This window comes from Macaca thibetana, chromosome 9 (genome assembly GCF_024542745.1).
Source record: "Macaca thibetana thibetana isolate TM-01 chromosome 9, ASM2454274v1, whole genome shotgun sequence".
Lineage (NCBI taxonomy): Eukaryota > Metazoa > Chordata > Mammalia > Primates > Cercopithecidae > Macaca > Macaca thibetana.
In genome coordinates this window covers 129,521,601-129,546,889 of record NC_065586.1, presented here as the reverse complement: position 1 = coordinate 129,546,889, position 25,289 = coordinate 129,521,601, and the positions used below count along the sequence as shown (strand labels likewise).

Here is a 25,289-nt window from a genome sequence, read left to right as displayed (position 1 = left end):
ACCCCATCCTCCCCGAAACAAGGTCCGAGGTTGAGGAGGTCCCTGCCCGGCCCCGCAGCTGACAACAAGGGGAGAAGCCGCACCTGCCGGGGTAGGGACCGCGGGGGGGGCTCGGGCCTCCGTGGGGCCGGCACAGGGACCCTCTCCTCTCAGGACCTCGGCCCTCATCCCCGGGCACCGGGACTCACAGGCGGATGGGCCCAGGTGGGGACCAGGGTGTGGAGGGGGAGGAAGCGGGGCGGGTGGAACGGGGCCGGGTGCGGGGGTCGCGGGGGATCGCGGGGAAGGGACCTTGTGATACAGGAGACGGAGGGGGCTGGTGACGGAGGACGGGAGGCCGCGAGGATGGGGAATGGGGACGTCCTTTTCCCCTCCCACCGGCTCACCGGGGATGCGCCTCCGCGACTGCCCGCCCCAATCCCAGGGCGGAGGCCTCGCGCAAAACCCAGGCGCCTCGGCTCCGCGCTCCGGCTGAGGGTCTGCGCCGCCGCCCGCCCGCTCCTTCCCGCTTGGCTGCGGCCCCTGGGCGGATACTCCGGCGCGCGGTTCCAACCGAGGTCCGTGGCGGGTAAGGCCGGGAGGCCGGGGCGGGTACAGAGCCGGGGAGCGAGGGGCGGCGCAGGCAGGGGATGCAGCTGTCGCCCGGATAGCCACGTCCGAAGGCGACCCCGCTACTCGACCCCATCCTGTCCCCCGCCAGGTGCTGAATTAGGCAACCGGGGACGGCATGGAGCGCTGGGAGTGCGCGGGAGGGACCGTCCCTGGGGTACGGGCCTGCTGGGGCGGGGTCCGCACGGTGTCAGCAGCCGCTTGACAGCCGCAGCACCTGCAAGGCCCGCACCCAGGCTCTGGCCCCAAAGGTGGGCGCCAGGCCTAGGCACGGCCCGTCCCCGCTCCAGACCCTTATCTGAGCCAGCACTTGGTCCCCGCTACCGCATCCTCCAAACACAACACCCCTGCCCCCATGCTTCCCCCCACCTCGCACCCAGCAACGCGTGCAGAGCCCAGGAGCATGGCGGCCCTCCCCCAGGCCTGCCCCATACCCCCCGGACCTGGACGCCCCCCGAGGCCTGGACGCTCCCACCGCGGCGCTCCTGCCCCGCTTCAACGCCCCCAATTCAGGTGCACAACCTTCAGGTGCAGAACCCTCCTGCCCCACCCGCCACTTCCCAGCGCCTCCCCCAGGCCTAAGTCCCTGATGCTAGAGGTTAAACCGCGCCCCCCAGGCCTGCGTGGGCCTCCAAGATGCTGGGGCACCCTGATCCCACAAAAGCCGAGGGTCCCTCTGCTCTCCAGCCCTGAGCCCTCCGCCCCTGGGGGCCCGATCTCCATGGAAACTGAGGGCCCTTTCCCGCTCTTCCCGCAGGTTTGGCTCCACCAAGATGAACTGGGCACCCGCAACGTGCTGGGCTCTGCTACTGGCGGCCGCCTTCCTCTGCGACAGCGGCGCAGCCAAGGGTGGCCGCGGAGGGGCGCGGGGCAGTGCCCGGGGAGGGGTTCGCGGGGGCGCGCGCGGGACCTCGAGGGTGCGCGTGAGGCCGGCGCCGCGCTACGGTGCCCCTGGCTCCTCCCTGCGCGTGGCTGCTGCAGGGGCGGCGGCTGGGGCGGCGGCGGGAGCAGCCGCGGGCCTGGCAGCGGGCTCGGGCTGGAGAAGGGCCGCGGGACCCGGGGAGCGCGGCCTGGAGGACAACGAGGACGGGGTGCCCGGAGGCAACGGGACCGGCCCCGGCATCTACAGCTACCGGGCGTGGACTTCAGGCGCTGGACCCACGCGCAGCCCTAGTCTCTGTCTCGTGCTGGGCGGCGCCCTTGGCGCCCTGGGGTTGCTGTGGCCCTAGGCCTGGCTGGGCTCGGGGACTACATCTGGCCCCCGGCCCGTGCCGTCCCCAGGATCCCCCGGCCTGGGCTCCCCCTTCCTCCCTTGCCCACGGTCTTGGGCCCCAGCTGGGGCAAGAGCTGCAGGCTGTCCCTGTGAACCCGCCATCCAGTGTCCTGCCCACGCCGCCTCAGCCTCCCACCTCCCACCTCGAGGGGACCATGGATCCTGCCCCAACCCGCTCCAGGATGTTAGGGTCCCCCCAGTCAGAAAGGCAGCGGCCTGTGGCTCCTGTACCAACCGCCCAGCCACGCTCCAGAGCCGCCCAAAGGGAGGTGCCAAGGCCAGGAACCCAAGCCACCCCGGCTCCCCTCACCTGCCCTGGGGCTGTGGTGACGCATGGGCAGGGAGGCGACCTCAGGCTGGTTCTGCCACTGAGGCCCTGAGGAATCTGGCCCTTCCCAAAAGCAGCAATGAAATGGACCAAAGGACTTAAGGATTTGGGGGGAAGTGAGGGGAAAACGATAGGTGCTAACCACCTGCCCAGAAGAGATGAGTGGATCTCACAGCCCAGGAACATTCCCAAGCAGGACTGTCCCTCCGAGGAACGTCCATCCTGGCTCTGCAGCTGGTGGGAAAACACACCCTGCCCTGGAAGGGCTGCCAGGCCTTGTGCCCCACACCCTAAGGCCAAGATCCGTCAGAGACCCACTTTGCTCCAACAACTTGAAACATGTCACTTTACCCTCCTTAGGACCCATTTAGGGGGAAAAAACCCAACACATTCCAGAGCTTTCCAAATCTTCTGAACTTTAGGTTCACATTCAGGCATCACACAGTTCTGCCTGTACTCAGGGCACGGCAACTGCCAATCCCACTGAAGAGCCCTCCCTGGGCACAGCTCAGGCTGCACAGCACGCGGATTTCCCTGCAGGCAGCCCCTTCCTCGGAAGCAGCTGTTCCAGGCCTGGGAACAGGGCCTGGGTATCGAGGCGTGGTAGATCGGCAGCTGACGGCCTGCTCAGTGGATCAGGAGCTAACTCAGACCACGGAGCAAGCAGGGGCCAGTGGCGGGCCCCGGTGCCCAGCAGGACACCCATGCAAGAGGTTGAGCCCCCAACATCTCCAAGAGCTCTGACCACCCAAGGACAGGAGACACACGGAGTGGCACCGGGCAGCCACAAGGACTTGCCACCAGCACTGGACACACCTGTCTTAAGACCGGCCCTCTGCTCCCCAGCCCTGCCAGCCTGGGGCATCCTCCATAGGCTCAGCACTGAGGGGTCTTGGGTCTACCACGTTCTCTAGCTCTCCGGTCACCCGACTCATCCGAGGTAGGATGGGTTCTCCCTGGCCCCCCGTGGCCTTAGGATCTCACCCTCTCCAGGCCCTGGTGAGAGCCTCGTCGCTGCCAGGCTGCATCCCTCCCGGGCCGAAGCCTCTGGACTCAGTGGACACCAAAGTTGAGACCAGCACCCCCCATGGGCCCTGCCAGCCTCTGCCTTCCCCAGCTGGCCTGGGTGCTGGCCAGGGTGAGGATCTGGAAGCTGTTGGCAGGACTCAACCAAGCACTGCTCTCTAGCTCCGGGGCACTAAGCCACAGGAGGCAGCACCCTGCAGCCTCCCATCCACACTGCCAGCAATGCCCCGGCCCAGTGAGCCCAGACGCTCCCCCACCCCTTCCAGACCAAGCTCAGTGCCACCAAGACCAGCAGGCCAAGGCCAGGCCCTGCCCCAGATCTGCCATTTCCCCAGGAGGCAGGGAGTGGTCTGAGTCTCCTCAAAGCAGGGAGACCCAGCGGAGCCCCCTCGACTTCGCAGATGCCCACCTAGAAGATGGGCTGAGCTGCACCAGACCCTCACACACCACAGCACTGCAAGCTGGTGGAGTGTTCCAGATGTGATGGACACATCGTGATCTGCGTATTCAGTACATTAGCCTCTGACACAGCCAATCTGAACACTTCCGGCCCAGGCGGGCAGGGTTATGGCAGGATGCAGGTGGCACGCGGGGGCTAACTTCAGGCTGAGTGTGTGGGGTACGGGGCAGCAGAGGCAGCCAGCCAGCAAGGAGGGGCCGCTGAGCACCAGGGCCGTGGTGGAGGCTGCTGTGGGAAGGCCAGGCCACCACCGGAAATCGGCCGGAGCTTCTGCACAGGATGTCCCCGGCCCCAGGCCCCGCAGCACTTCAGTCCATATCCCCAGCCCCACTCACCTTCCTTCCTCTTCCCTCTTCTAGGACACAGGCTGTGGACCTTCAGGTGCACTGATAATGGGGCTGGAGGGGCCCCCACACCTCTCAGCCCCACTAATACAGAAACCCACTACCCGTGAGCTAGAAGGTGCTCAGCGGCCAGGGGGTCTCCACTGCCTGTAACGGGCGGCCTTCCCGTCTGTGCACAGCGAAGCCATGTGCAGGGCGCCCCCCTCAACTCTGCCCTGGAACATGCCCCAGGGCACAGAGGGGTGAAGCCAGTGCTTGGGCTCTGCTGCTGGGAGTCTTGTTGTGTCTGCGTGCGCCTGTGAGTGTGAAATAAACCTCTCTGCCGGCAGCCAGCCTCTTACTTGCTGTGGGACTGCAGGACATTGGACCGAAAGCCCCCAACCAAGCCCTGGTTGCCAACCTGCTCCTTTCTTAGGTTCCACTGGTGAGAGCGGCTCTAATACACAGGCCCAAGGCACTACGGTACACCTCACAGGCCAGTAAGAAACAGGCCCTTTAATTGGAGATTTTAAAGGTTACAGGTTATAGCTTTAACTCCTTCTGAGACAGCATCCATTTCTCAAGAGGCCTGAGCAGGAAGCTCCGGGAGAACCAAGCATGCGGAGCTGCTCAGGGACGTCACCTGGGAAGCCTGTTGTCCACTCCCACCTGCTTGGCCCCTGGAACTGGGGCCCCTGGAGCTAGCCGGGCCGTGGGGGCACCAGAGAGCACAGCACCCTAGTGGCCAGCGTGGAGCTCCTGGACCAGGTGAGCTGTCTTGAGCCTCAACCACCCAGGTGAGGAGGTCTGGGAGGCCACTCGTGGCCCTCCCCACCCGGACAAGTTCAGGGCACAGTCTCGGCTGGGGGGTGGCCACGCAGGATGTCGAGGTCCAGCATCACGGGGCCCAGCAGCCCGCGGCGGAAGGTATGGAGGAAGTCACGGGCTGCCGCAGGATAGTCAGGCTGAACAACGTTCACGTCACCTGGGGGATGGGAGGGATCAGTGAGGAAGGAGCCTTCATAGCAGCACGGGCCCAGCCCTTACCCACCTGAGGGACCAGCCCTAAGAGACTCTAGGGTGGCATCAGGGAAGCCCAGGGAACAGGATCACACTCAGAAAGAAACCAGCTGGAGCTGCGCTGCCTGGAGCCTCCAAGGCCAGGTACATGAGGCCTGCAGGTGTCCACCTAGCACTGCCCATCAAGCGGCAGGGCTGATGGACCCTCGGAAGCCTGGACTACGAGCCCTTCCTCTCCAGAACTTTCTGTAGCTCCCCTGCCCTGAAACCCAGTCCCAGAAGACCCGCCCGCATGCTCCTTCAGACGTTCCTCTCCTCCCTGCCTCCTCTGGCGACGGCCGGGGTCCCCCTGGGTGATGGGGTGAGGCTCCAGTGCCCGCATCAGCAACCTCACTCACCCGTGCCCGTGAGCACCTTCACCTTCTGTGTCTTCCCCAGCTTCACAGCCACACTCTTCAGCACACGCTCTATGCTGTCACAGGCACTGCCCAGGCCGTAGTGCTGCACGTACCTGCACACAGGCTGCAGGTCAGCACCAGGGGGCCCAGCACTGACACCACGCAGACAGCCAGGTGCACAGCCAGCCAGGCTGGGCCCTTCCTCCTGAATGCCACAAAGGCCATGGCTAGGCAACTCCTGTGGGTGACAGTGACTGCAGTGCTGTGGATGACGAAGATGGCACTGGAGGTGACTGGTGCTGAGCCCCGGGGGAGAGCCACTGTCTAAGAACCATCCCTGAGCTTTGTCCTGTGTGGCCATGGCCAGCAGCATGGAGGGTGGCTCCCACCACTGGAGCTCTTGCTGCAATGGGAGGAATACCAGCTGTTCACATGCACAGGCTTCATCCACCCTATCCGGGGGCAGGGACAGGCAGGCCTCTGTGCAGGCCCAGGTCCTGGAAACTAAAAGAGTAGCACAGCAGACCATCTGCAAACACACTGTTTGCTGCTAAGGATGGCACTCGGTGACTTCCAGGCAGCCAGTACGCCTGCATCCTCTCCCCCCGGCTGGGTGTTTGAGCGGTGTTTCCTAGCACACGGACCAGCACGGGCTGACTAGGCACCCACCACTGCTGAGCGCCACCCAGTGGTTCTCACGGGCACTCAGACTCCTCACAGTGCAGACTCTGGGCAGAGAGGCCTGGAGGGAAAGGCCAGCACAGAGCAGCAACTCACAGGGACAGACACCACCCTAAGCCTCAGGAGCCCAACTAACCCAGACCCAACACTTTCCCAACCTTCCTGACAGCCAGGGGTGAGGGCAGCCTGTCTCATGGCTCCCACGAGGACAGGCTCAACCTTGAGGAGGCTGGAGCCCTCGGACTTGGTCACAGCATGACCCGGTAACACAGGACTCACCACAAGGCCCAGCAAAGCAAGACATGAGCTCAGAGCCCACGGGGGCGTCGGCACCCCGAGTAACACGGGTTCTAAATCTCACTTCTGGGTGAGCTCAGAGCCCATGGGGGCGTCGGCACCCCAAGTAACACGGTTCTAAGTCTCACTTCTGGGTGAGCTCAGAGCCCACGGGGGCGTCGGCACCCCGAGTAACACGGTTGTAAGTCTCACTTCTGGGTGAGCTCAGAGCCCACGGGGGCATCAGCACCCTGAGTAACACGGTTCTAAATCTCACTTCTGGGAAGCAGCAAGCGTGAGCTCTCAATCAGCAGCCTCAAGGGCCCCTGGTGCTCCAAAAAAGCTGTCCCAGGAGAGAGAAGCAAGCCTGGAGAAGACCCCTGCCCACTCCCGAGACCTGCCAATGGGTGAGAACTCCTGCAAGCACAGGACTGTTTCCAAATAACCGAGCTATCCCAGAACAAAGCTCAAGAATTTTTACAGGAATGCAGACATCCATCACCTCACAAGGTGAAACTCAAAATACATGGCGTCCAGCCAGGCACGGTGGCTCACGCCTGTAATCCCAGCACTCTGGGAGGCCAAGGTGGACGGATAACTTGAGGTCAGGAGTTTGAGACCAGCCTGTTCACCAACATGGTGAAACCCTGTCTCTACTAAAAATACAAAAATTAGCCAGGTGTGGTGGCACACGCGTATAATCCCAGCTACTTGGGAGGCTAAGGCAGGAGAATCACTTGAACCCAGGAGGCGGAGGCTGCAGTGGGCTGAGATCCTACCACTGCACTGCAGCCTGGGCGACAGAGTGAGATGCCATCTCAAAAAAAGAAAAAAAATACATATATATATATATTATCCAAAATATTAATATATATTTTATATATATATATATAAAATCCAAAAATTGCCAGGCCTACAAAGGAGAAAAACAGACCCCTTAATGAGAAGAAAAATCAGTCAACTCAAACTGACCCAATGTTAGAATTAGCAGACAAGACATTAAATCTAAGCTGAAACACGGAAGATATTTTTTAAAACAATCCAAACTGAACTTGCAGAAGTGAAAACTATGAAAACCACTGAGTGGGATGAACAGCAGATTAGACATTGCAGAAGAAAAGATGAGTGAACCCGAAGACACAGCAACAGAAACCGCAAAACAGGCACAAAGCTTTACTGAGCCGCGGTGGGACGAGGCCAAGCAGCCTGGTACCTGCGTGCCTGAGGTCCTGAGGAGAAGAGAGGGACAGAACAAAAGTCTGCAGATATAAAGGTTCAAAATGATCCAAATTTCATGAAAACTACAAAGCCCCAGATCCAAAAATCTCAATGAACTACAACTACAAGCAGAAGGTAGAAAACCATACCAAGGTCCATCGTAATCAAGTTGCTCAAAAGCACTAAGAGAGAAAATCCTGGAGGCAGCAGAGGAACAAACACGACAGCAGACAGCTCATCAGACACCACGCGAGTGATGAAGGGAGACCACCCCCTGTCAAGCACTAAAAAACCCCGTCAATCTGGAATTCTATACATAGAGAAAATATCTTGCAAAACAAAGGTGAAACAGACACCTTCAGACAACCAAAAGCTGAAAGAATTCACCACCAGCAAACCTGCCTTACGATACATATTAAAGGAAATCCTTCAGACGGAAGTAAAATCACACCAGAAGGAAACCTGGACCTACACAAAGAAATTAGAAGGTGTGGATGGTAAACTGATGGGAAAATATATAAAACTTTTTTTCTGGGATTTTATATTTCTTTAAAAGATAATTGTATGAAGGAAAAAACATATATCTGGAGGTTATAAAATATGTAAAGGTAAAATATATCATCATGATGATGGCACAAGGATCAGGATAAGAAAAATAGAAAATCACTTAAAGACATACTATACACCCTAAAGCAACGTCTCCCAAAAGTTGTAGACAATAAGCTAACAAATAAGATACAGTAGAATCATTTTAAAATATCCAATCCTAAAAAGGCAAGAGAGAAGACAAAAGAAAACAAAAATTGAGACAAATAGGCCGGGCATGGTGGCTCACACCTGAAATCCCAGCACTTTGGGAGGTGGGTGGATCACCTGAGGTCCGGAGTTCAAGACCAGCCTGGCCAACATGGTGAAATGCCATCTCTACTAAAAATACAAAAACAATTAGCTGGGCGTGGTGGCGCGTGCCTGTAACCCCAGCTACTCAGGAGACTGAGGCAGGAGAATCACTTGAACCCGAGGGGTAGAGGTTGCAGTGAGCCGAGATCGCACCACTGCACTGCAGCCTGGGTGACGAGCAAAACTCTGTCTCAAAAAAAAAAAAAAAAAAAAATTGAGACAAATGGAAAACAAATAGCAAAATAATAAATTTAAATCCATAAATAATCACATTAAGTGATTAAATGTAAATAGCCTAAATACCTAAAAGGCAGAGACTGTCAGACTGGGTAAGAAGCAAAATCCAACAATACAAAGAAGCAGACTATAAGAAACATGTTTTAAATATGAAGACACAAATATGCTAAAAATAAAAGGACAGAAAAAGATACACCATGTTACTGTTAATCAAAATAAGCTGGAATGGGCCAGACGCAGAGGCTCCCACCTGTAATCCCTGCAGTCTGGGGGCCGAGGCAGGCGGATCACGTCACGCCTGTAATCCCTGCAGTCTGGGGGCCGAGGCAGGCGGATCACATGAGGCCAGGAGTTCAAGACCAGCCTGGCCAACATGGCAACACCCCCTCTCTACTACAAATACAAAAATTAGCCAGGCATGATGGCGCATGCCTGTCATCCTAGCTACTAGGGAGGCTGAGGCATGAAAATTACTTGAACCCAGGAGGCGGAGGTTGCAGTGAGCCAAGATTGTACCTCTGCACTCCAGCCTGAGCAACACAGTGAGACTCCGTCTCAAAAAAACAAAAGAAAACAAACTGGAATGGCTATATTAATATCAGACAAGATAGATTTCAGAGCAGAGAATATTCTGAAGGATAAAAAAAATCATTTGATAATGATAAAGGCATCAAATCATCAAGAGGATGTAACAATCTCCTGAGCATTTCTGTACCTAACAGCAGAGCTTCAAAATACACGAAGCCAAAAGTGATTGAACAACAAGAATAGAGAAATCCAGTTATAGTGGGAAATTTCAATACCCCCCTCACAATAATTGGTAGTACAAACATAAAGTCAGCAAAGTAGAAATAAAAAAATAAATATCGAACAGAAATAATGACATAAAAACAAAGACAACAGAAAGTCAATGAAACCAAAAGCTGATTCTTTGGAAAAATAAATAAAATTAATAAGCCTCTAGCCAGACAGTTCTCTTCCACTTGAAAAAGGGCATCTAAGAAACACCCATGCCTAATATTGCGCTTAATGGTAAGAGAGTAAAAGCTTCCTACCTTAGATCAGGAACAAAAAAAAAAAAAGATGTACCACATCTCAAGCACTAAAAAAACCTGCCAATTGTATTGAAGACTGTGGCCAGTGCAATAAAGCAAGAAAACAAAATATGGCATCTGGACTGGAAAAGAAAAAGTAAGATGATCTTTATTTGCAAATGACGTAATTGTCTAGGTAAAAAATCTATTGGAATCTACAAAGAGCTACTAGAATGAATAAATGAGTTTAGCAGGGTTACAAGATACGAGATCAATATACAAAACTCAATTCTACTTCTATATACTAGCAATGAAAAATCAAAAGTGAATATAAAAACAATACCATTTACAATAGCATCAAAAATATTAAAAGAGTTAATAGAGGGAATGACATCACCAAATAGAGAAGTAGAAGCAATCTGGCTCCACTCACCCTCTCAAAACCAAAACCAAACATCCAGCACCAAGAATATCACCAGCAATATTCCAGAACTCAAATCTGAGGATGAGACCAGAGAAGTGAAAAAACTCCAGGCAGACAGTAAGCTGCAAAGAACCTCTAAGCAAACATCCAAGAAAAAACAAAACAAGCCAGACAGGAAAGCCTAGATAACAAATCCTTGAATGCAAAACCACAGACATATGTGCACAAGAAACAACAGCGAATGGAAAACCGTGACCTTCTCAAACAGACAAAGCAAAGAGCCAATGACCAACCTTAATGAGATGGCAACATGTCAAGTGCTCAAATCAAGAATTCAAGATAAAAGTTAAAAAAAAAACTCAGCAAACTCTGACATAGAAAAACAATTCACAAATTTGTCAGACAAATTTAACAGAGATTGAAATTAAAAAAAAAAATCAAACAGAAATCCTGGAACTAAAAAATACATTTGTTGATCTGAAAACCGCATTACAGGCTCTCAACAGCAGAATGAATCAAGCAGAGGAAACAATCAGTGAGCCTGAGGACTGGCTATTTGAAAATATACAGAAGAGGGAACACAAAAGAGAAAAAAGAATTAAAAGGAATGAAGAACACGTGCAAAATACAGAAAACTGCCTCAGAAGAGCAAACCTAAGAATTACTGGGGTTCAAGAAGGAACTGAGCAAGAGGAAGAGGCAGAAAGTTTATTCAAAGAAATAATTACAGAAAAATTTTCAAACCTTCAGAAAGACATAAATGTCCAGGTACAGGGAGGTCAGAGATCACCAAACAGATTTAATCCAAATAAAACTACCCTACAGAATATAATAATCAAATTCTCAAAAGTCAAGGATGAAGAAAGAATCCTACAAGTAGTAAGAGAAAAGCAGCAAATATATTTATAAAGGAGCTCCAATGTATCTGGCAACAGACTTCACTAGGAAACCCATATAGGCCAGGAGGCAGTGGGATGATATATTCAAAGTGCTAAAGGTAAAAAAAAATGCAACTGTCAACTCAGGACACACTTTCAAACATGAAAGAGTAAAGCTGAGGGAATTCATCAGACCCAACTTACAAGAAATGCTAAAAAAAAGTTCTTCAATCTGAAAGAAAAAGACACTAATGTACAAAAGGAAAACATGTGAAGCATAAAACCCACTGGGAAAAGTAAATACACAGACTCAGAATAATACTGTGAATGTGGTGTGCATTCATTCACATCTCTAGTATGAAGACTAAAAGAAAAATGTACCAAAAATCATAACTACAGCAACCTGTAAAGAGATAGCCAATATAAAAACAAATAAATCGAAATAACAAATGAAAATTTGGGGGAAAGATGCAGCTAAAGTACAGAATTTTTTAGTTTTTTGTTTCTATACTTTCCTCTGTGATCAAAGATAAGGCGTCATGTGTTTAAAATAATTTTTTAAGAGGGGTCTCACTGTGTCACCCAGGCTGGAGTGTGATGGCATGATCACAGCTCACTGCAGCCTCAAACTCCCGGGCTTAAGCAATCCTCCTATCTCAGCCTGCTGAGTACCTAGGGTACAGTCACAGAGATAATTTGTTATAAATATAAAATGCTTTTTGTAAGCCATCTGATGGTACACTACATGTAATATATACACTAAAAATACAAAGCAACAAATTAAAACATACCAACAGAGAAAATCTCTTGACCACATGCAAAGGAAGACAGTAAGGAAGAGAGGAGTTACAATCAGAAAACAAGCAACAAAATGGCAATATTAAGTCTTTATCCATAATATTGAAAGCCAATGTACTAAATTCTCCAACTAAAAGACGTAACAGTGGGCCAGGCACAGTGGCTCATGTTTGTAATCCCAGCACTTTGGGAGGCCAAGGTGGAAGGATCACTTGAGGCCAAGAGTTGAAGACCAGCCTGGGCAACATAGCAAAACCTCGCCTCTACAAATAAATAAATAAATAAATAAATAAATAAATAAAATACCCAGGTGTGGTGGCACATGCCTGTAGTCCTAACTATCAGGAGGCTGGGGTGAGAAGACTGCTTGAGCCCAGGAGTTCAAGACTACAGTGAGCTATGATCACACCACTGCACACCAGCCTGGGCAACAGAGTGAGACCCTGTCTCAAAAACAAGCAAAAAACACAGAGTGGCTAAATGGATTAAAAAACAAGATCAAACTTTTGCTACCTATAAGAAACCAACTTTACCTATAAAGACACACACAGACTGAAAGTCAAAGGGTGGAAAAACATAAATGGAAACCAAAAAGAAAAGAGCAAGAATAGCTGTACTTATAGATGACAAAACAGACTAAAAGTCAAAGACTGTAAAAACAGCAGGAGCAGCTATACTTACAGAAAATAGACTTACAGGTCAGACTGTAAAAAGACACAGAGAAAATCACTATATGATGATAAAGGGGTCAATTCAGCAAGAAGATATAACAATTATAAATATCTATGCATCCAACACCAGAGCACCCAGACACATAAAGCAAACACTGAGAGACTGAAAGTGAGAGGCGGACTGCAACACAGTAACAGTAGGGGCTTCAACACCCCCGCTCTGTAGGGTGTTTCCAGCCAGAAATCAACGGAAACACTGGAGTGAAACCACACGCTAGGTCAAGCAGCTCTAACTGACATTTATGGAACATTTCACCCAGCTGCTGCAGGACACCCATTCTTCTCATCAGCAAACGGAACATTCTCCAGAAGAGAACATATGTTAGGCCATAGAACAAGTTTCAACAGATTCAAACAAGTTGAAATCATACTATCTTTTCTGACTACAAGGAAATACAACCAGAAAGCAGTAAGAGGAACCTCAAAAACTACACAAACACATGGAAATTAAACAACAGGCTCCTGAATGATCAATGGGTTAATAATAAGAAAAATTTTAAATTTCTTGAAACAAACGGAAATGGAAACACAGTATATCAAAGTCTATGGGATACAGCAAAAGCGTTGCTAAGACAGAAGTTTATAGCAACAAACACAGTAAAAAAAGCAGAAGACTTCAAATAACCCAACCATGAACCTCAAGGTACCAGAAAAGTGAGAGCAAACCAAATCCAAAATTAGTAAAAGAAAACAAATAATAGAGATCAGGAGATCAGAGCAGAAGTAAATTAAATTGAGACTAAAAAAAATACCAAAGATCAATAAAACAAAAAATTATTTCAAAAACATAGACAAGGCAGGCACGGTGGCTCACTCCTGTAATCCCAGCACTTTGGGAGGCCGAGGCGGGCGGATCACTAGGTCAGGAGTTTGAGACCAGCCTGACCAACACAGTGAAACCCCATCTCTACTCAAAATACAAAAAATCAGCCGGACGTGGTGGCGGGCGCCTGTAATCCCAGCTGCTTGGGAGGCTGAGGAGAATCACTTGAAGCTGGGAGGTGGAGGTTGCAGCGAGCCGAGATCATGCCACTGCACTCCCCAACAGGCGACAGTGCGAGACTCCATCTCAAAAAATAAATAAATAAATAAATAAATAAATAAATAAAAATTCACAAACATTTAGCTCAAATTTAAAAAAGAGAAGATCAAAATAAAATCAGAAAACAAAAGGGACATTACAACCAATACCACAGAAATACAAAGGATCGTTAGGAACCACTACGAACGACTATACCGCAACAAACTGGAAAACCAGGAGAAACGTACAAATTCCTGGGTGCAAACACCCTGCAAGACTGAGCCATGAAGAAATGGAAAACACCTGAACAGACCAATAAGTAACAAGATCAAAGCAGTAATAAAAAGTCTTTCATCAAAGAAAATCCCAGGTCCTGATAGCTTCACTGCTGAACTTCCAACAGTTAAGGAAGAACTAGTATCAACTGTACTCAAACTATGCAAAAAAACTGAAGGGGGGAACCCCAAAGTCATTGTACATGGCATTATCCTGCTACAAAAACAGACGGGGACACAGCAGAAAAAAAAAATGACAGGCCAACATCCCTGATGAACACAGATGCAAAAATCCTCAACAAATGACTAGCAACCCAAATTCAACAACACATTAAAAAGATCATTCACCACCATCAAGTGGGATGTGTCCCAAGGTTGCAAGGATGGTTTAACATATGCATATCAATCAACATATAACATTACACAGAACCAAGGGAAAAAAACAATCAACAGATGCTGAAAAAGCATTCAATAAAATTCAGCATCCCTTCATTATAAAAGCTCTCAGCAAACTGCATACAGAAGGAACATACCTTAAAACAATAAAGGCCATATATGACAAACCCACAGATAACAGTGTATTGAACAAGGAAAAACAGCTTTTCTCTAAGATCTGCAACACAGCCCATTTCTACCATTTTTATTCAACAGAATACTAGAAGTCCTACCCAGAGCAATTAGGCAAGAGAAAGAAAGAAAAGTCACCCAAATTGGAGAGGAAGAAGTCAAAATTATCCTTATTCACAGATAACAAAATCTTCTATTTGGAAAAACTGAAAGACTTCACCAAAAAACTGTTAGAACTTACAAAAAGGTTTCAGTAAAGATGCAGAATTCAAACCCAACATAAAAAAATCAGCAGCATGTACCATGCCAACAGCAAATAATTAGAAAAAGAAATCAGGCCAGGCGCGGTGGCTCATGCCTGTAATCCCAGCACTTTGGGAGGCTGAGGCGGGTGGATCACCTGAGTCAAGAGTTCGAGACCAGCCTGACCAACAGGGAGAAACCCCGTCTCTACTAAAAATACAAAAAATGAGCCCGGCGTGGTGGTGCACACCTGTAATCCCAGCTACTCGGGAGGCTGAGGCAGGAGAATCGCTTGAACCCAGGAGGCAGAGGTTGCGGTGAGCCGAGATCGTGCCATTGCACTCCAAACTGGGCAACAAGACCAAAACTCTGTCTCAAAAAAAAAAAGAAAAAAGAAAAAGAAAAAGAAAAAAAGACATTAAGAAAATCCCATTTACTGCTGGGCACGGTGGCTCACACCTGTAATCCCAGTACTTTGGGAGGTCGAGGCAGGTGGATCACAAGGTCAGGAGATCAAGACCATCCTAGCTAACACGGGAAACCCTGTCTCTACTAAACATACAAAAATTAGCCAGGTATGGTGGCGGGCACCTGTAGTCCCAGCTACTTGGGAGGCTGAGGCAGAGAACTGCTTGAACCCGGGAGGCAGGTGTTGCAGTGAGCCGAGATCGCACCACTGCACTCCAGCCTGTGTGACAGAGCAAGACTCCGTCTCAAGGAAAAAAAAAAAAAGACTTAAATCTAAGACCTGAAACTACAAAACTACTAGAAGAAAACAAAGGGGAAATGCAAATTCTTTTGGAAATTGGTCTGGGTCAGATTTTTTTTGTGTAAGACCTCAAAAGCATAGGCAACAAAGGGGAAAAAAAAATAGGCAAAAGTAAAAAAATTTACATCAAGTTGAAAAGCTTCTGCACAGCAAAGGAAATAATCAACGAGCCAGGCCTGTAATCCCAGACGCGTGGGAGGCTGAGGCAGGAGGGTCTCGAGCCCAGCAGTTCGAGGCTGCAGTGAGCTATGATCGCACCACTGCACTCCAGCCTGGATGACACAACAAGACCCGAAGCAAGAAACAAAACTATCAAAGCAGTGACGAGACAATCTACAGAATGGGAGAAAATATCTGAAAACTATCCACCCAACAAGGCATAAATAACCAGATTACATAAGAAATTCAGCTCAACAGCAAAAACACAAATAACTTTATTAAAAAATGGACAGAAGATCTGAATAAATATTTCTCAAAAGAAGACATACAAATGGCCAACAAGTATATGAAAAATGCTCAACATAACTAATCACCAGAAAAATGCAAATCAAAACCACAATAAGATTTCTTTTTTTTTTTTTTTTTTTCTTTTTCTTTTTTTTTTTTTTTTGGAGACGGAGTCTGGCTCTGTTGCCCAGGCTGGAGTGCAGTGGCCGGATCTCAGCTCACTACAAGCCCCGCCTCCCGGGTTCACGCCATTCTCCTGCCTCAGCCTCCCGAGTAGCTGGGACTACAGGCGCCGCCACCTCGCCCGGCTAATTTTTTTTGTATTTTTAGTAGAGACGGGGTTTCACCATGTTAGCCAGGATGGTCTCGATCTCCTGACCTCGTGATCCGCCCGTCTCGGCCTCCCAAAGTGCTGGGATTATAGGCTTGAGCCACTGCGCCCGGCCCACAATAAGATTTCATCTCACCCTAGTTAAAACGGCTTTTATGAGAAAGACCAGGAATAGCAGATGCTGTTGAGGATGTGGAGAAAGGGGAGCTGTCGTACACTGTTGGTGGGAATGTAAGTTAGCACGGCTGCTATGGAAAACAGTATGGAGGTTCTTCGAAACACTACAAATAGAACTGCCATCGGACCCAGCAATCCCACTACTGGGTATAGCCCCAAAAGAAGGGAAATCAATATACTGAAGAAATACTGCACTCCCATGCTCACGGCAGCACTACTCACAATAGCCAAGATTTGCAATAGACCTAAGTGTCCATCAAAGGATGATGGAGCCGGGCGCGGTGGCTCAAGCCTGTAATCCCAGCACTTTGGGAGGCCGAGATGGGCGGATCACAAGGTCAGGAGATCAAGACCATCCTGGCTAACACGGTGAAACCCCGTCTCTATGAAAAAATACAAAATATTAGCCGGGCGTGGTGGCGGGCGCCTGTAGTCCCAGCTACTCGGGAGGCTGAGGGAGGAGAATGGCGTGAACCCAGGAGTCGGAGCTTGCAGTGAGCTGAGATCTGGCCACTGCACTCCACTCCAGCCTGGGCGACAGAGCGAGACTCCGTCTCAAAAAAAAAAAAAAAAAAAAAAAAAGGATGATGGATACAGAAAATGTGGTACATAAAACACAATGAAATACTAGCCATAAGAAAGGACAAAATCTTGTTATTTGCAGCAACACAAACAGAACTGGAGGTCATTCTGTTAAGTGAAATAAACAGGCACAGAAAGACAAATAATGCATGTTCTAACTCAAAGGTGGGAGCTAAAAATGTGGACTTCATGAAGACAGCAGACTGGTGACTACCAGAGGTGAGGGGGAAGAGGGGATGAATAGAGGTTGATTAATGAATAGTTAGGAAGAAGGAATAAGGCCCAGTGTGCGAAAGTTCGGCAGGTGACAACAGTTAACAAGAATCTACAGTATATTTCAAATATCAGAAGAGAGCAATTCAAATGTTTCCAGCATGACATAAACGTTTGGGATGATCGATATCCCAATTACCCTGATCTGATCATTACACATTACACGAATGTATCAAAACGTCACAGGTACCCTGAAAACATCTATTTTGTATCAATAAAAGATAAATCTTGGCATTAAAAATTTAAAGAGTTAAATACAAATCTTACAAAAGGTATAAAAGATCTAATACTGGAAACTACAAAACACTGCAAAGAAAAACTAAAGAAGACCTAAATAAATAAAGAGATGACACTGTATTCATGGGTCAGAGACTCAATGTTACAATATTGTCAATTCTTCTCCAGATTCAATGGAATCTGCCGCCTGGCCCCAAGAAAAACAGGGAGTTTTGCAGAAACTGACAAAGTGACTGAAAAATTCATGAGAACCAGGAATAGATAAAGCAATTTTGACAAAGAAGAGACAAAAAATTTCAAGTCTCATATTAAATCAGAAGCAGTTACCAAGACAGTCGGTCACACAGATAAGTGAAACAGGAAAGAGTCCACAAACAGACCCACACATATATGGACAACTGATTTGCAACAAAGATGCAAAGACAGTTCAGTGGAGAAAAGACAGTCTTTTCAACAAACGTTTCTCTTTTCAACAACTGGTTCTCCATGTGCAAAAAAAAAAAAAAACTTCAATCTGTAGCTTGCACCATATACCAAAAAATCAAAAAGGATCATAGCCCTAAACGTAAAACCTAAAACTATCTTCAGTGAGGAAACCCTGTGACGACCCTGGTTTCGGCGAAGGTTTCTCAGATATGACAAGAGCACTCCGGAAAAGGTCTAGCTGATAAACTGGACTGCATGAAAATTAACAATTCTACTTCTCGGAAGACACTGTGAAGAGGACTGAAAAGACAAGGCACAGACTTATTTACAAACCGTATCTCTGATTAAGGACCTGCATCCAGAATACATTAGAAAAACATTACAGGCTGGGTGTGGTGCCTCACGCCTATAATACTAATGCTTTGGGAGGCTAAGGCGGGCAGATCACCTGAGCACAGGAGTTCAAGACTAGCCTGGGCAACATGGGGAAACCCTGTCTCTACAAAAAATACAAAAATTAGCTATGTGTGGTAACACACGCCTGTAGTCTCAGCTACTTGGGAGGCTGAAGTGGGAGGACCGCTCAAGCCCAGGAGGTCAGGCTGCAGTGAGCTGAGATTGTACCACTGCACTTCGGCCTGGGCAACTGAGTGAGACCCTGTCTCAAAAAAAAAAAAAGATTAAAACTTAACAATAAAAAAAGAAACAACTCAGCTAAAAAAAAGAAAAAGAACAGATATTTCCCCAGAGAGGGATGACAAATGGGCCCATGAAGATGCCCAACGTCACTGTCAACGGGGAAATGCACACTCAAATGCTGTGCGACGCCTCCACACGCCCCTCAGACGGGGGACAGTTAAAAGACTGATCTCAGAGAAACGGAAGGACTCATTCTCTGCTTGTGGGCATATAAAACAGTGTAACTCCCTTGGAAAACAATGTGGCGGTTTCTTAAAAAGCCAAACATATGCCTCCCCTATGATCCCGCCACTCTACTCCTAGGTATTTACCCAAGGGAAACAAAAGCCCACATCCACACAAAGACCTGTCGGCACACGAAGGTTCACAGCAGCTTTATCTGCAACAGCCACAACCTGCAAACGACCCACATATCCGTCAACGGGTGACAAACTGCAGGCACCTGGACACCGCTTGGCAATGAAAAGGAGGAATTACAGACAACAGCTACGACACACAGGGACCACACAACAATCGTGCCGAGTGACAGCTCGACAAGAGTGTGTATCCTGTGAGTCCATCTACGTGGAATTCTAGAAAACTCCAAGCAATCTATAGGGACAGAAGACAGCTGCCTGGGCTCGGGCAGGAAAGAGTGATCACGAAGGAGCACAGGGGACTGGGGGTGACGGGAACACTCGTTTTTTGATTGTGTTGCTTTCACAGATGTAACCATACTCCTGAACTTGTCCAACTGGACGCTTTAAATAATGTGCAGATTACTGTGTTTGTAATACCTTTATAGTGCCAGTTTGTTTGTTTTTAATGAGGTGACTAGGAGGAGGGGCCTCGGCTGCCCTGCATTCACTGCACTCACCCAAAGCGCTGGTGTCTGTTGAGGGTGAACAGCAGGTAGTCAGCCATGGTCTCCTCCCCGACCAGGTGGTCCAGCACCGTTCCTGTGGAAGCAGCAGCCGAGGTAAGCACTGGAAAGAGCCCACATCTATGCTCTTGCCAAGCTCCAGCACATCCCTTCCAGTCTCAGCCCAAAGACACTGTGCTCGTAAGGAAGAGGCCACCCACCGACAGGCTCCCATGGAGGACGGCACTCGGCTGTGGTCCCAGGTCCAACTCCTGCCTGGCATCCGCGACCTACCTCTCTGCCCCGGTCCATCAAACAAGGAAAGCAAAGGCCGCTCATGGGGCCACTCACGGGGCAGGGCGTAACGGTGACCAGAGCCCATCAGCTATGCGCTACTACAGCTCTCACACTAAGCTCCGAGGAAGGTCCGGCAGCAACCAGGTCAAAGGCAGTAACAACCCCAGTCTAGGGCCCTGTGCCACCGTCAGTCCTAAAGGTGGGGTGGCAAGGGCCCCAGCCCCAGCCCAGCCCCGGCTCACCACACAGGGCCAGCTTCAGGCCTGTCTCCACACTTTCAATCCGAGGAGCCAGCACTCCAGGAGTGTCCAACAGGAACATCAGGGGCCGCTCAGAGACCTGTGTGGGCACAGAGGGCACAATCAGGCCGCAATGGCAGCCTCCCACCCAGGTGGGCTGCTCAGGAAGCCTGGGCAGCCCCTGACACCCAGCGCTCCGAGGAAGGCCTCGGGGACCCAACCCCACGGCAGCGTCACTCTCACGAAGCTCCAGGCTCCCCAGAGGATCTAATTCCCAATTAATTTGGAGAATAAATAAAAGCATCAGGTCCCAACAGCTTGTCTTCTGCTCCCGAACAAACCACAAGGAAGGGAGTGGAGGGCGGGGGACGTGCTGCTCAGGTCTGCCCTGACTGCTGCGTGGCCCTGGACAGTGGCCTCCTCATCTGGAAATGGGGAAAACAGTGTGCCTTCCCCGAAGGTTTGGCGTAAAGACTATGAGGACTATGGAGTAAGGATGGGGGCAGCACCTGCCAGGGGGTGCTCAGCGGGGACACTGAGTGGAGGGAGGGAAGCGTGGTCAGCAGCAGGAAGCCACGCAGAGGTCAGCAGGTGCCAGATGCCTGCACAGCTCCTGACAGAGTGCTGGGCCTGGCCCCTGAGGACTCTACCTGAATTCTGGACATCACAGCTCTGGTGATCCCAGGCTCGCCACCCACCCTGGCGGCTTTTCCTGCAGGAAAAGGAGAAAAGGAGGCTCAAATGTATACTAAATACAGAAGCTGCAGAACAAGCAGGGAGACGTATGTAACAAACACATCTGGCCAAAATGGAAAAACCTAAAAGCCAAACGGGCTTCCCAAGGCTATGATTTGTTTCACTTTCAGTCCCATACCAGCTCACAGCAACGGCACTTTCCAAGCCACACAGAGGCTGAGATTATTCAACAAACGCACCAGAACTTGCCTCCCCAGGACTGGAAAGGAACTGTCAGACTGCGGCGGTCAGACCACAGCTGCTCCTTCCACGCGGTCCCCTTCCTGGACCCACCCCTGCACCCCAAGGTCAGCCTGCCTCCCACAGCACTGTCCACAGGGGGCTGGCTGCTCCAGGACCCAGCTCAGGGGATATCCCAAGGAGAGGCCACTCCACTGTGGACAAACAATGCAAGAATAAAAAAACACAAGTGTCCATCCAGATGAATGGACAGACAGGATGTGGTCTGTACACACAATGAGGTGATCAGCCTTAAAAAGGAATAAAATTCTGACACTCAACACAGATGAACCTTGAGAAACATCACGATCAGTGACATCAGCCAGTCACAAAAGGCCAAGTACTGGGAGTCCCCTTGGAGGAGGTAGTTACAGTCATCACATTCACAGACAGAAAGTGGAACGAGGGGTGTGCGGGGCTTGGGGAGTGACTCTTCATATTTACAGTTTCATTTTCAGGTAACCAAAATATTTGAAAATAGTGGTGCTGGTTGCATAACCCTATAAATGTACTTAATGCCACTAATAAAAAATAACATGCTTAAAAATAAACTTAAAAGAATAAATGACTGTAACAACTCTCCGATTAGCACCAAAAACACTCTCTGTAAAATAATGGTTCGCTATAGTTTAAAGCCTTCAGATTTGCACATCACAAATGGGTTTGTTAATAAATACCTTATTAATGTGAAAAATGAAGCCAATAAGGACTTGAATTAAACTTGAAAACACTGAAGAAAAAGAGCACACGGGGCATTGAGGGGTGCTGGGGGCTTTGGCTTTGAATCAGAGTCTGAGAAAAGCTAGGAGGGAGGAGCGGAGAGGAGCACCTGCAACTCCAGAGTCCAGGAAACCTCCAGCTACAGCAAGGCGGACGCCATCGGAGGAATGGCCTTGCGGCCTCCCTGCCTGATAATCCAGTCCTGTCTACTTCACACGCTTTGAATTCTCTGGATCAAAGGGATTTAAATAAATGAAAAAATACCGAAGTTTAGAAAAGCCATCCTCATATTAAAGATTTTAAAAGAGAGAAAAATTAAGTGTGAAATTCACAGCAGAATGACCTGGTCCCACTGTTCAACCCTCCTGTGAACTGGACTGAACGAGACAAGCCCAGATGCGCTGGGGGCTGTGGGGTCAGCAGGAGACTGGCAGTGGTCCTCGGGCACGTCCCCTCCGGGAAAGATGGAGGTATCAGCACACCAGCCACACGCGCCAGTACCTTTCCTGAGGTGCTGCCTCCGGAGGGAGTTGATCAGGGAGGACTTGCCCACGTTGGGGACCCCGATGACCATGATGCAGTACTCCAGGTTCTGTGGAGGCAGAAAGAGGGGTCACAGGGGCCACCCTGGCCACTAGAGTCTGAGATTCTCCAACCCCACCCAGGCACGGGGACCCCAGGCCAGGCCAGCTCAGGGAAGAACGGGAGGTTAACGCAGAGGCTCTGCCCACCCAGTGGGGACGGCCTCAGCCCTTTCCACTGAAGAGAACGAGAGGACAAAGGAGGGACCTCCCTGCCTGGGGTGCAGCACCTTCTCCTTGGAGAGGCCAAGCAGGAGGGGCTGGCCCATCCCGCGCCAGCCTCCCAGCCCCGGGTCCCACCAACCAACCTCTCCTCGGTGGTAGCGGGGGCTGCTCCCCATCAGCTCAGTGACCATCGGGATGATCTGCAACAAACATCCACTCATGGAGCCACCCCAGGTTGGACATCTGTGCACCGACCCACTCCTGCCACCTCAGAACAGGATTAGGGATTCCAGGTCTCCACTTTCACACATCAATTAGGAAAACAGAGACCTTATATCTGGAATTCTACCCAACATTTCATAGGCAAACTGGGCATTGCCCTTCATGTGGAGGTAGCACACGCAAGTATCCGGTGCTGGGAAACTGGAGTTCTGTCCAGCTCAGACGTCAGACTGAGCTCTGGGGCCGGAGGACCACCTATGCCCGTCCCCTCCTATCAAAAACAAGCAGGGCAGACCTGGGGCTTCAGGGACAGCTGTGACTGTAACTACCTTCTAATGAAGAAGTACATCAAGCCAGAAAATTCTGCCACGTACAACTGGAAACATGAGCTACCTGAGTCTCCAAAAGACTCTGACCACCTACAACCCTGGAATGTGTTCACAGCCTGACCTCGTGCCCTCAGTACAGGGAGATGCACTTGCCCCAGGAGGTCACATTCATGTGTGGCAGCTAGAAACCAGTACCCAGGATCTTTTCCAAAGCTCTGCTCCTTACTAAAGCATAAAACAGTTTATAGTACTCCTCGAACCTACTGAAGCAGAAACGTCAGAGCACAGACAAAAAGCCTACCTGCTTGACATTTTCATCCTTTAAACAGTTGGTAAAAATGACATTTTTTAGGCCTTCTCCTTCTAAGCGTTGCATAATTTTCTGAAAGACACAAAACATTTCCATTTGACTTTTTTTATTGGAGTCTTGGCTCTGTCACCCAGGCTGGAGTGCAGTAGCACAATCCCTGCAACCTCCGCCTCCCCAGTTCAAGTGATTCTCATGCTTCAGCCTCCCAAGTAGCAGGGATTACAGGCGTGCGCCACCACATCCAGTTAATTTTTGAATTCACTAGCCCTAACATGCAGTGAAACCAGTGCAAAGCTGTATCATATTTCTAAATATCAGTGTTGTTCATCAGTGGACCTAAAATATGACTGATGCTTAAATCAACAAGTCCTTCACCGATTCAGCTGGTTTTACTGAGCTGTCCATCAAGATGACATGGATGGAGAGATCAAGCACAAGACACACACCTGAAGCCACACACTCCGGGTAGCAAATGCACTCGGGTGTCCCTGCTCAGGGAGGTGGAAGGCAGGGCCACCCAGAGGCAAGTCAACCTCTCTCCCTGGATTCTTCAGAAGCACTGGCCTTTCTCTGACCAGGCAAGACACTGCTGTGCCCTGTACTAGACGGCTACCCACCAGTCTACAAAAAGTTGCATTTCCAAAGGCAGAAGTAGCCACTGAAGTGATGTAAAAGTACTTAACTAGCGAAAGCACTTGTGATGATTTAAAAAGTAAAATAAAAAAAAAAAACAGGCCAGGTGTGGTGGCTCACACCTGTAATCTCAGCACTTTGGGAGGCTGAGGCTGGCGGATCACCTGAGGTCAGGAGTTTGAGACCAGCCTGGCCAACATGGCGAAACCTTGTCTCTACTAAAAATACAAAAATTAGCTGGGCATGGTGGCACACACCTGTAATCCCAGCTACTCGGGAGGCTGAGCCAGGAGAATTGCTTGAACCCAGGAGGTGGAGGCTGCAGTGAGCCAAGATCGCGCTATTTCACTCCAGCCTGGGTGACAACAGCAAAACTACATCTCAAAAAAAAAAAAAAAAAAAGACTGGGGGCGGGGGGTGGTCCACGTCTATGTTTACTCAAAAGAAACCATAAACATCAGCTGTGTGGGACAACGGGCCAGTTCCACATCTGGGTTTTTTTTTTTTTTTTTTTTTTTTTTTTTTTTTACCTCCACACACCTTGCCCAGGGTCACCTGCACCCCTGACTCTGCTCTTTGCTTTGGAGAAATCCTTTAGCTCCTTCGGGCCTCCCAGCAGCGCTCTCTGCTTCTGAAATCCCAAGGTGTGCACAAGCTGGCTGGTGGACAAGCCCTTGGTTCAAAGCTGCACACCAGACACCTGGGGGCACCACAATCACCACAGAAGACCTCAGACCAGAATGGCCGCATGTGGCTACTAAAACTAATCAAGCAAAATGTGAAAGTCACATGTGGCAGTAGACACATGTCAGGTGCTCACAGGCAGCCACCACGTGAGACACAGAGACCCCATCAGCAAGGAAAGGTCCACAGCACCACCGCGGCCACCACTCGGGCTCTGGCAGCACAGCCTGGCCACTTCCCACAAGAGACGCGCGCTCACTGGGTGTCCGGATCACGAGCCACACGTTAGAGGGAGGAACGCCATATGAGAAACGATGCTGGCACACTTCTGCAAAGAAAGGGCTGTTTCTAAAGCAGAGCCTGCCTGGGCAAACTGACAAGAGTATGTGTCCAGCAACTCTTCTATTAGAACAACCGACCTAGGGAAAACACAGCCACACTGCTGAAGGCATCTGCGACAAAGACCTTTACCTGCTGCTCTGTAAGATCCGCCAAGTCCATCTTGTTGAGGACCAGCAAGTGAGGCTTAAGCCCAAGGGTTTCCTGAAACAGAGGGTTGCGGCCTGAAAGTGGGATGTGGCAAAATTAAGGTAAAAATTCCACCATAGCTTTACCAGCCAACCAACTATTTT

The 25,289-nt window shown here is 49.9% G+C and overlaps 3 protein-coding genes across 4 annotated transcripts in view; 2 read left to right on the top strand and 1 right to left on the bottom strand.

Moving 5' to 3' along the window:
* Nucleotides 1-25,289, top strand: part of FUOM (fucose mutarotase) — a 243,837-nt gene that overhangs the window by 175,765 nt on the left and 42,783 nt on the right. The gene's annotated exons all lie outside the window — the stretch shown is intronic.
* SPRN (shadow of prion protein) lies at nucleotides 292-4,368 on the top strand. The gene is made up of 2 exons (XM_050805541.1): nucleotides 292-557; nucleotides 1,367-4,368. Exons 1-2 carry the CDS (start codon nucleotides 346-348, stop codon nucleotides 1,836-1,838), a joined length of 684 nt encoding a protein of 227 aa, XP_050661498.1. The 5' UTR covers nucleotides 292-345; the 3' UTR covers nucleotides 1,839-4,368.
* Nucleotides 4,547-25,289, bottom strand: part of MTG1 (mitochondrial ribosome associated GTPase 1) — a 96,195-nt gene continuing 75,452 nt past the window's right edge. For both annotated transcript variants that reach the window (XM_050805527.1, XM_050805526.1), the window contains 9 exons: nucleotides 25,129-25,233; nucleotides 23,332-23,412; nucleotides 22,623-22,679; nucleotides 22,235-22,325; nucleotides 20,689-20,750; nucleotides 20,042-20,138; nucleotides 19,518-19,599; nucleotides 5,438-5,550; nucleotides 4,547-5,004 (listed from right to left, as the gene is read on the bottom strand). In XM_050805527.1, the coding sequence (XP_050661484.1) occupies nucleotides 4,865-5,004; nucleotides 5,438-5,550; nucleotides 19,518-19,599; nucleotides 20,042-20,138; nucleotides 20,689-20,750; nucleotides 22,235-22,325; nucleotides 22,623-22,679; nucleotides 23,332-23,412; nucleotides 25,129-25,233 (828 nt within the window). In that variant the 3' untranslated portion in view covers nucleotides 4,547-4,864. The remainder of the gene's footprint in view (nucleotides 5,005-5,437; nucleotides 5,551-19,517; nucleotides 19,600-20,041; nucleotides 20,139-20,688; nucleotides 20,751-22,234; nucleotides 22,326-22,622; nucleotides 22,680-23,331; nucleotides 23,413-25,128; nucleotides 25,234-25,289) is intronic.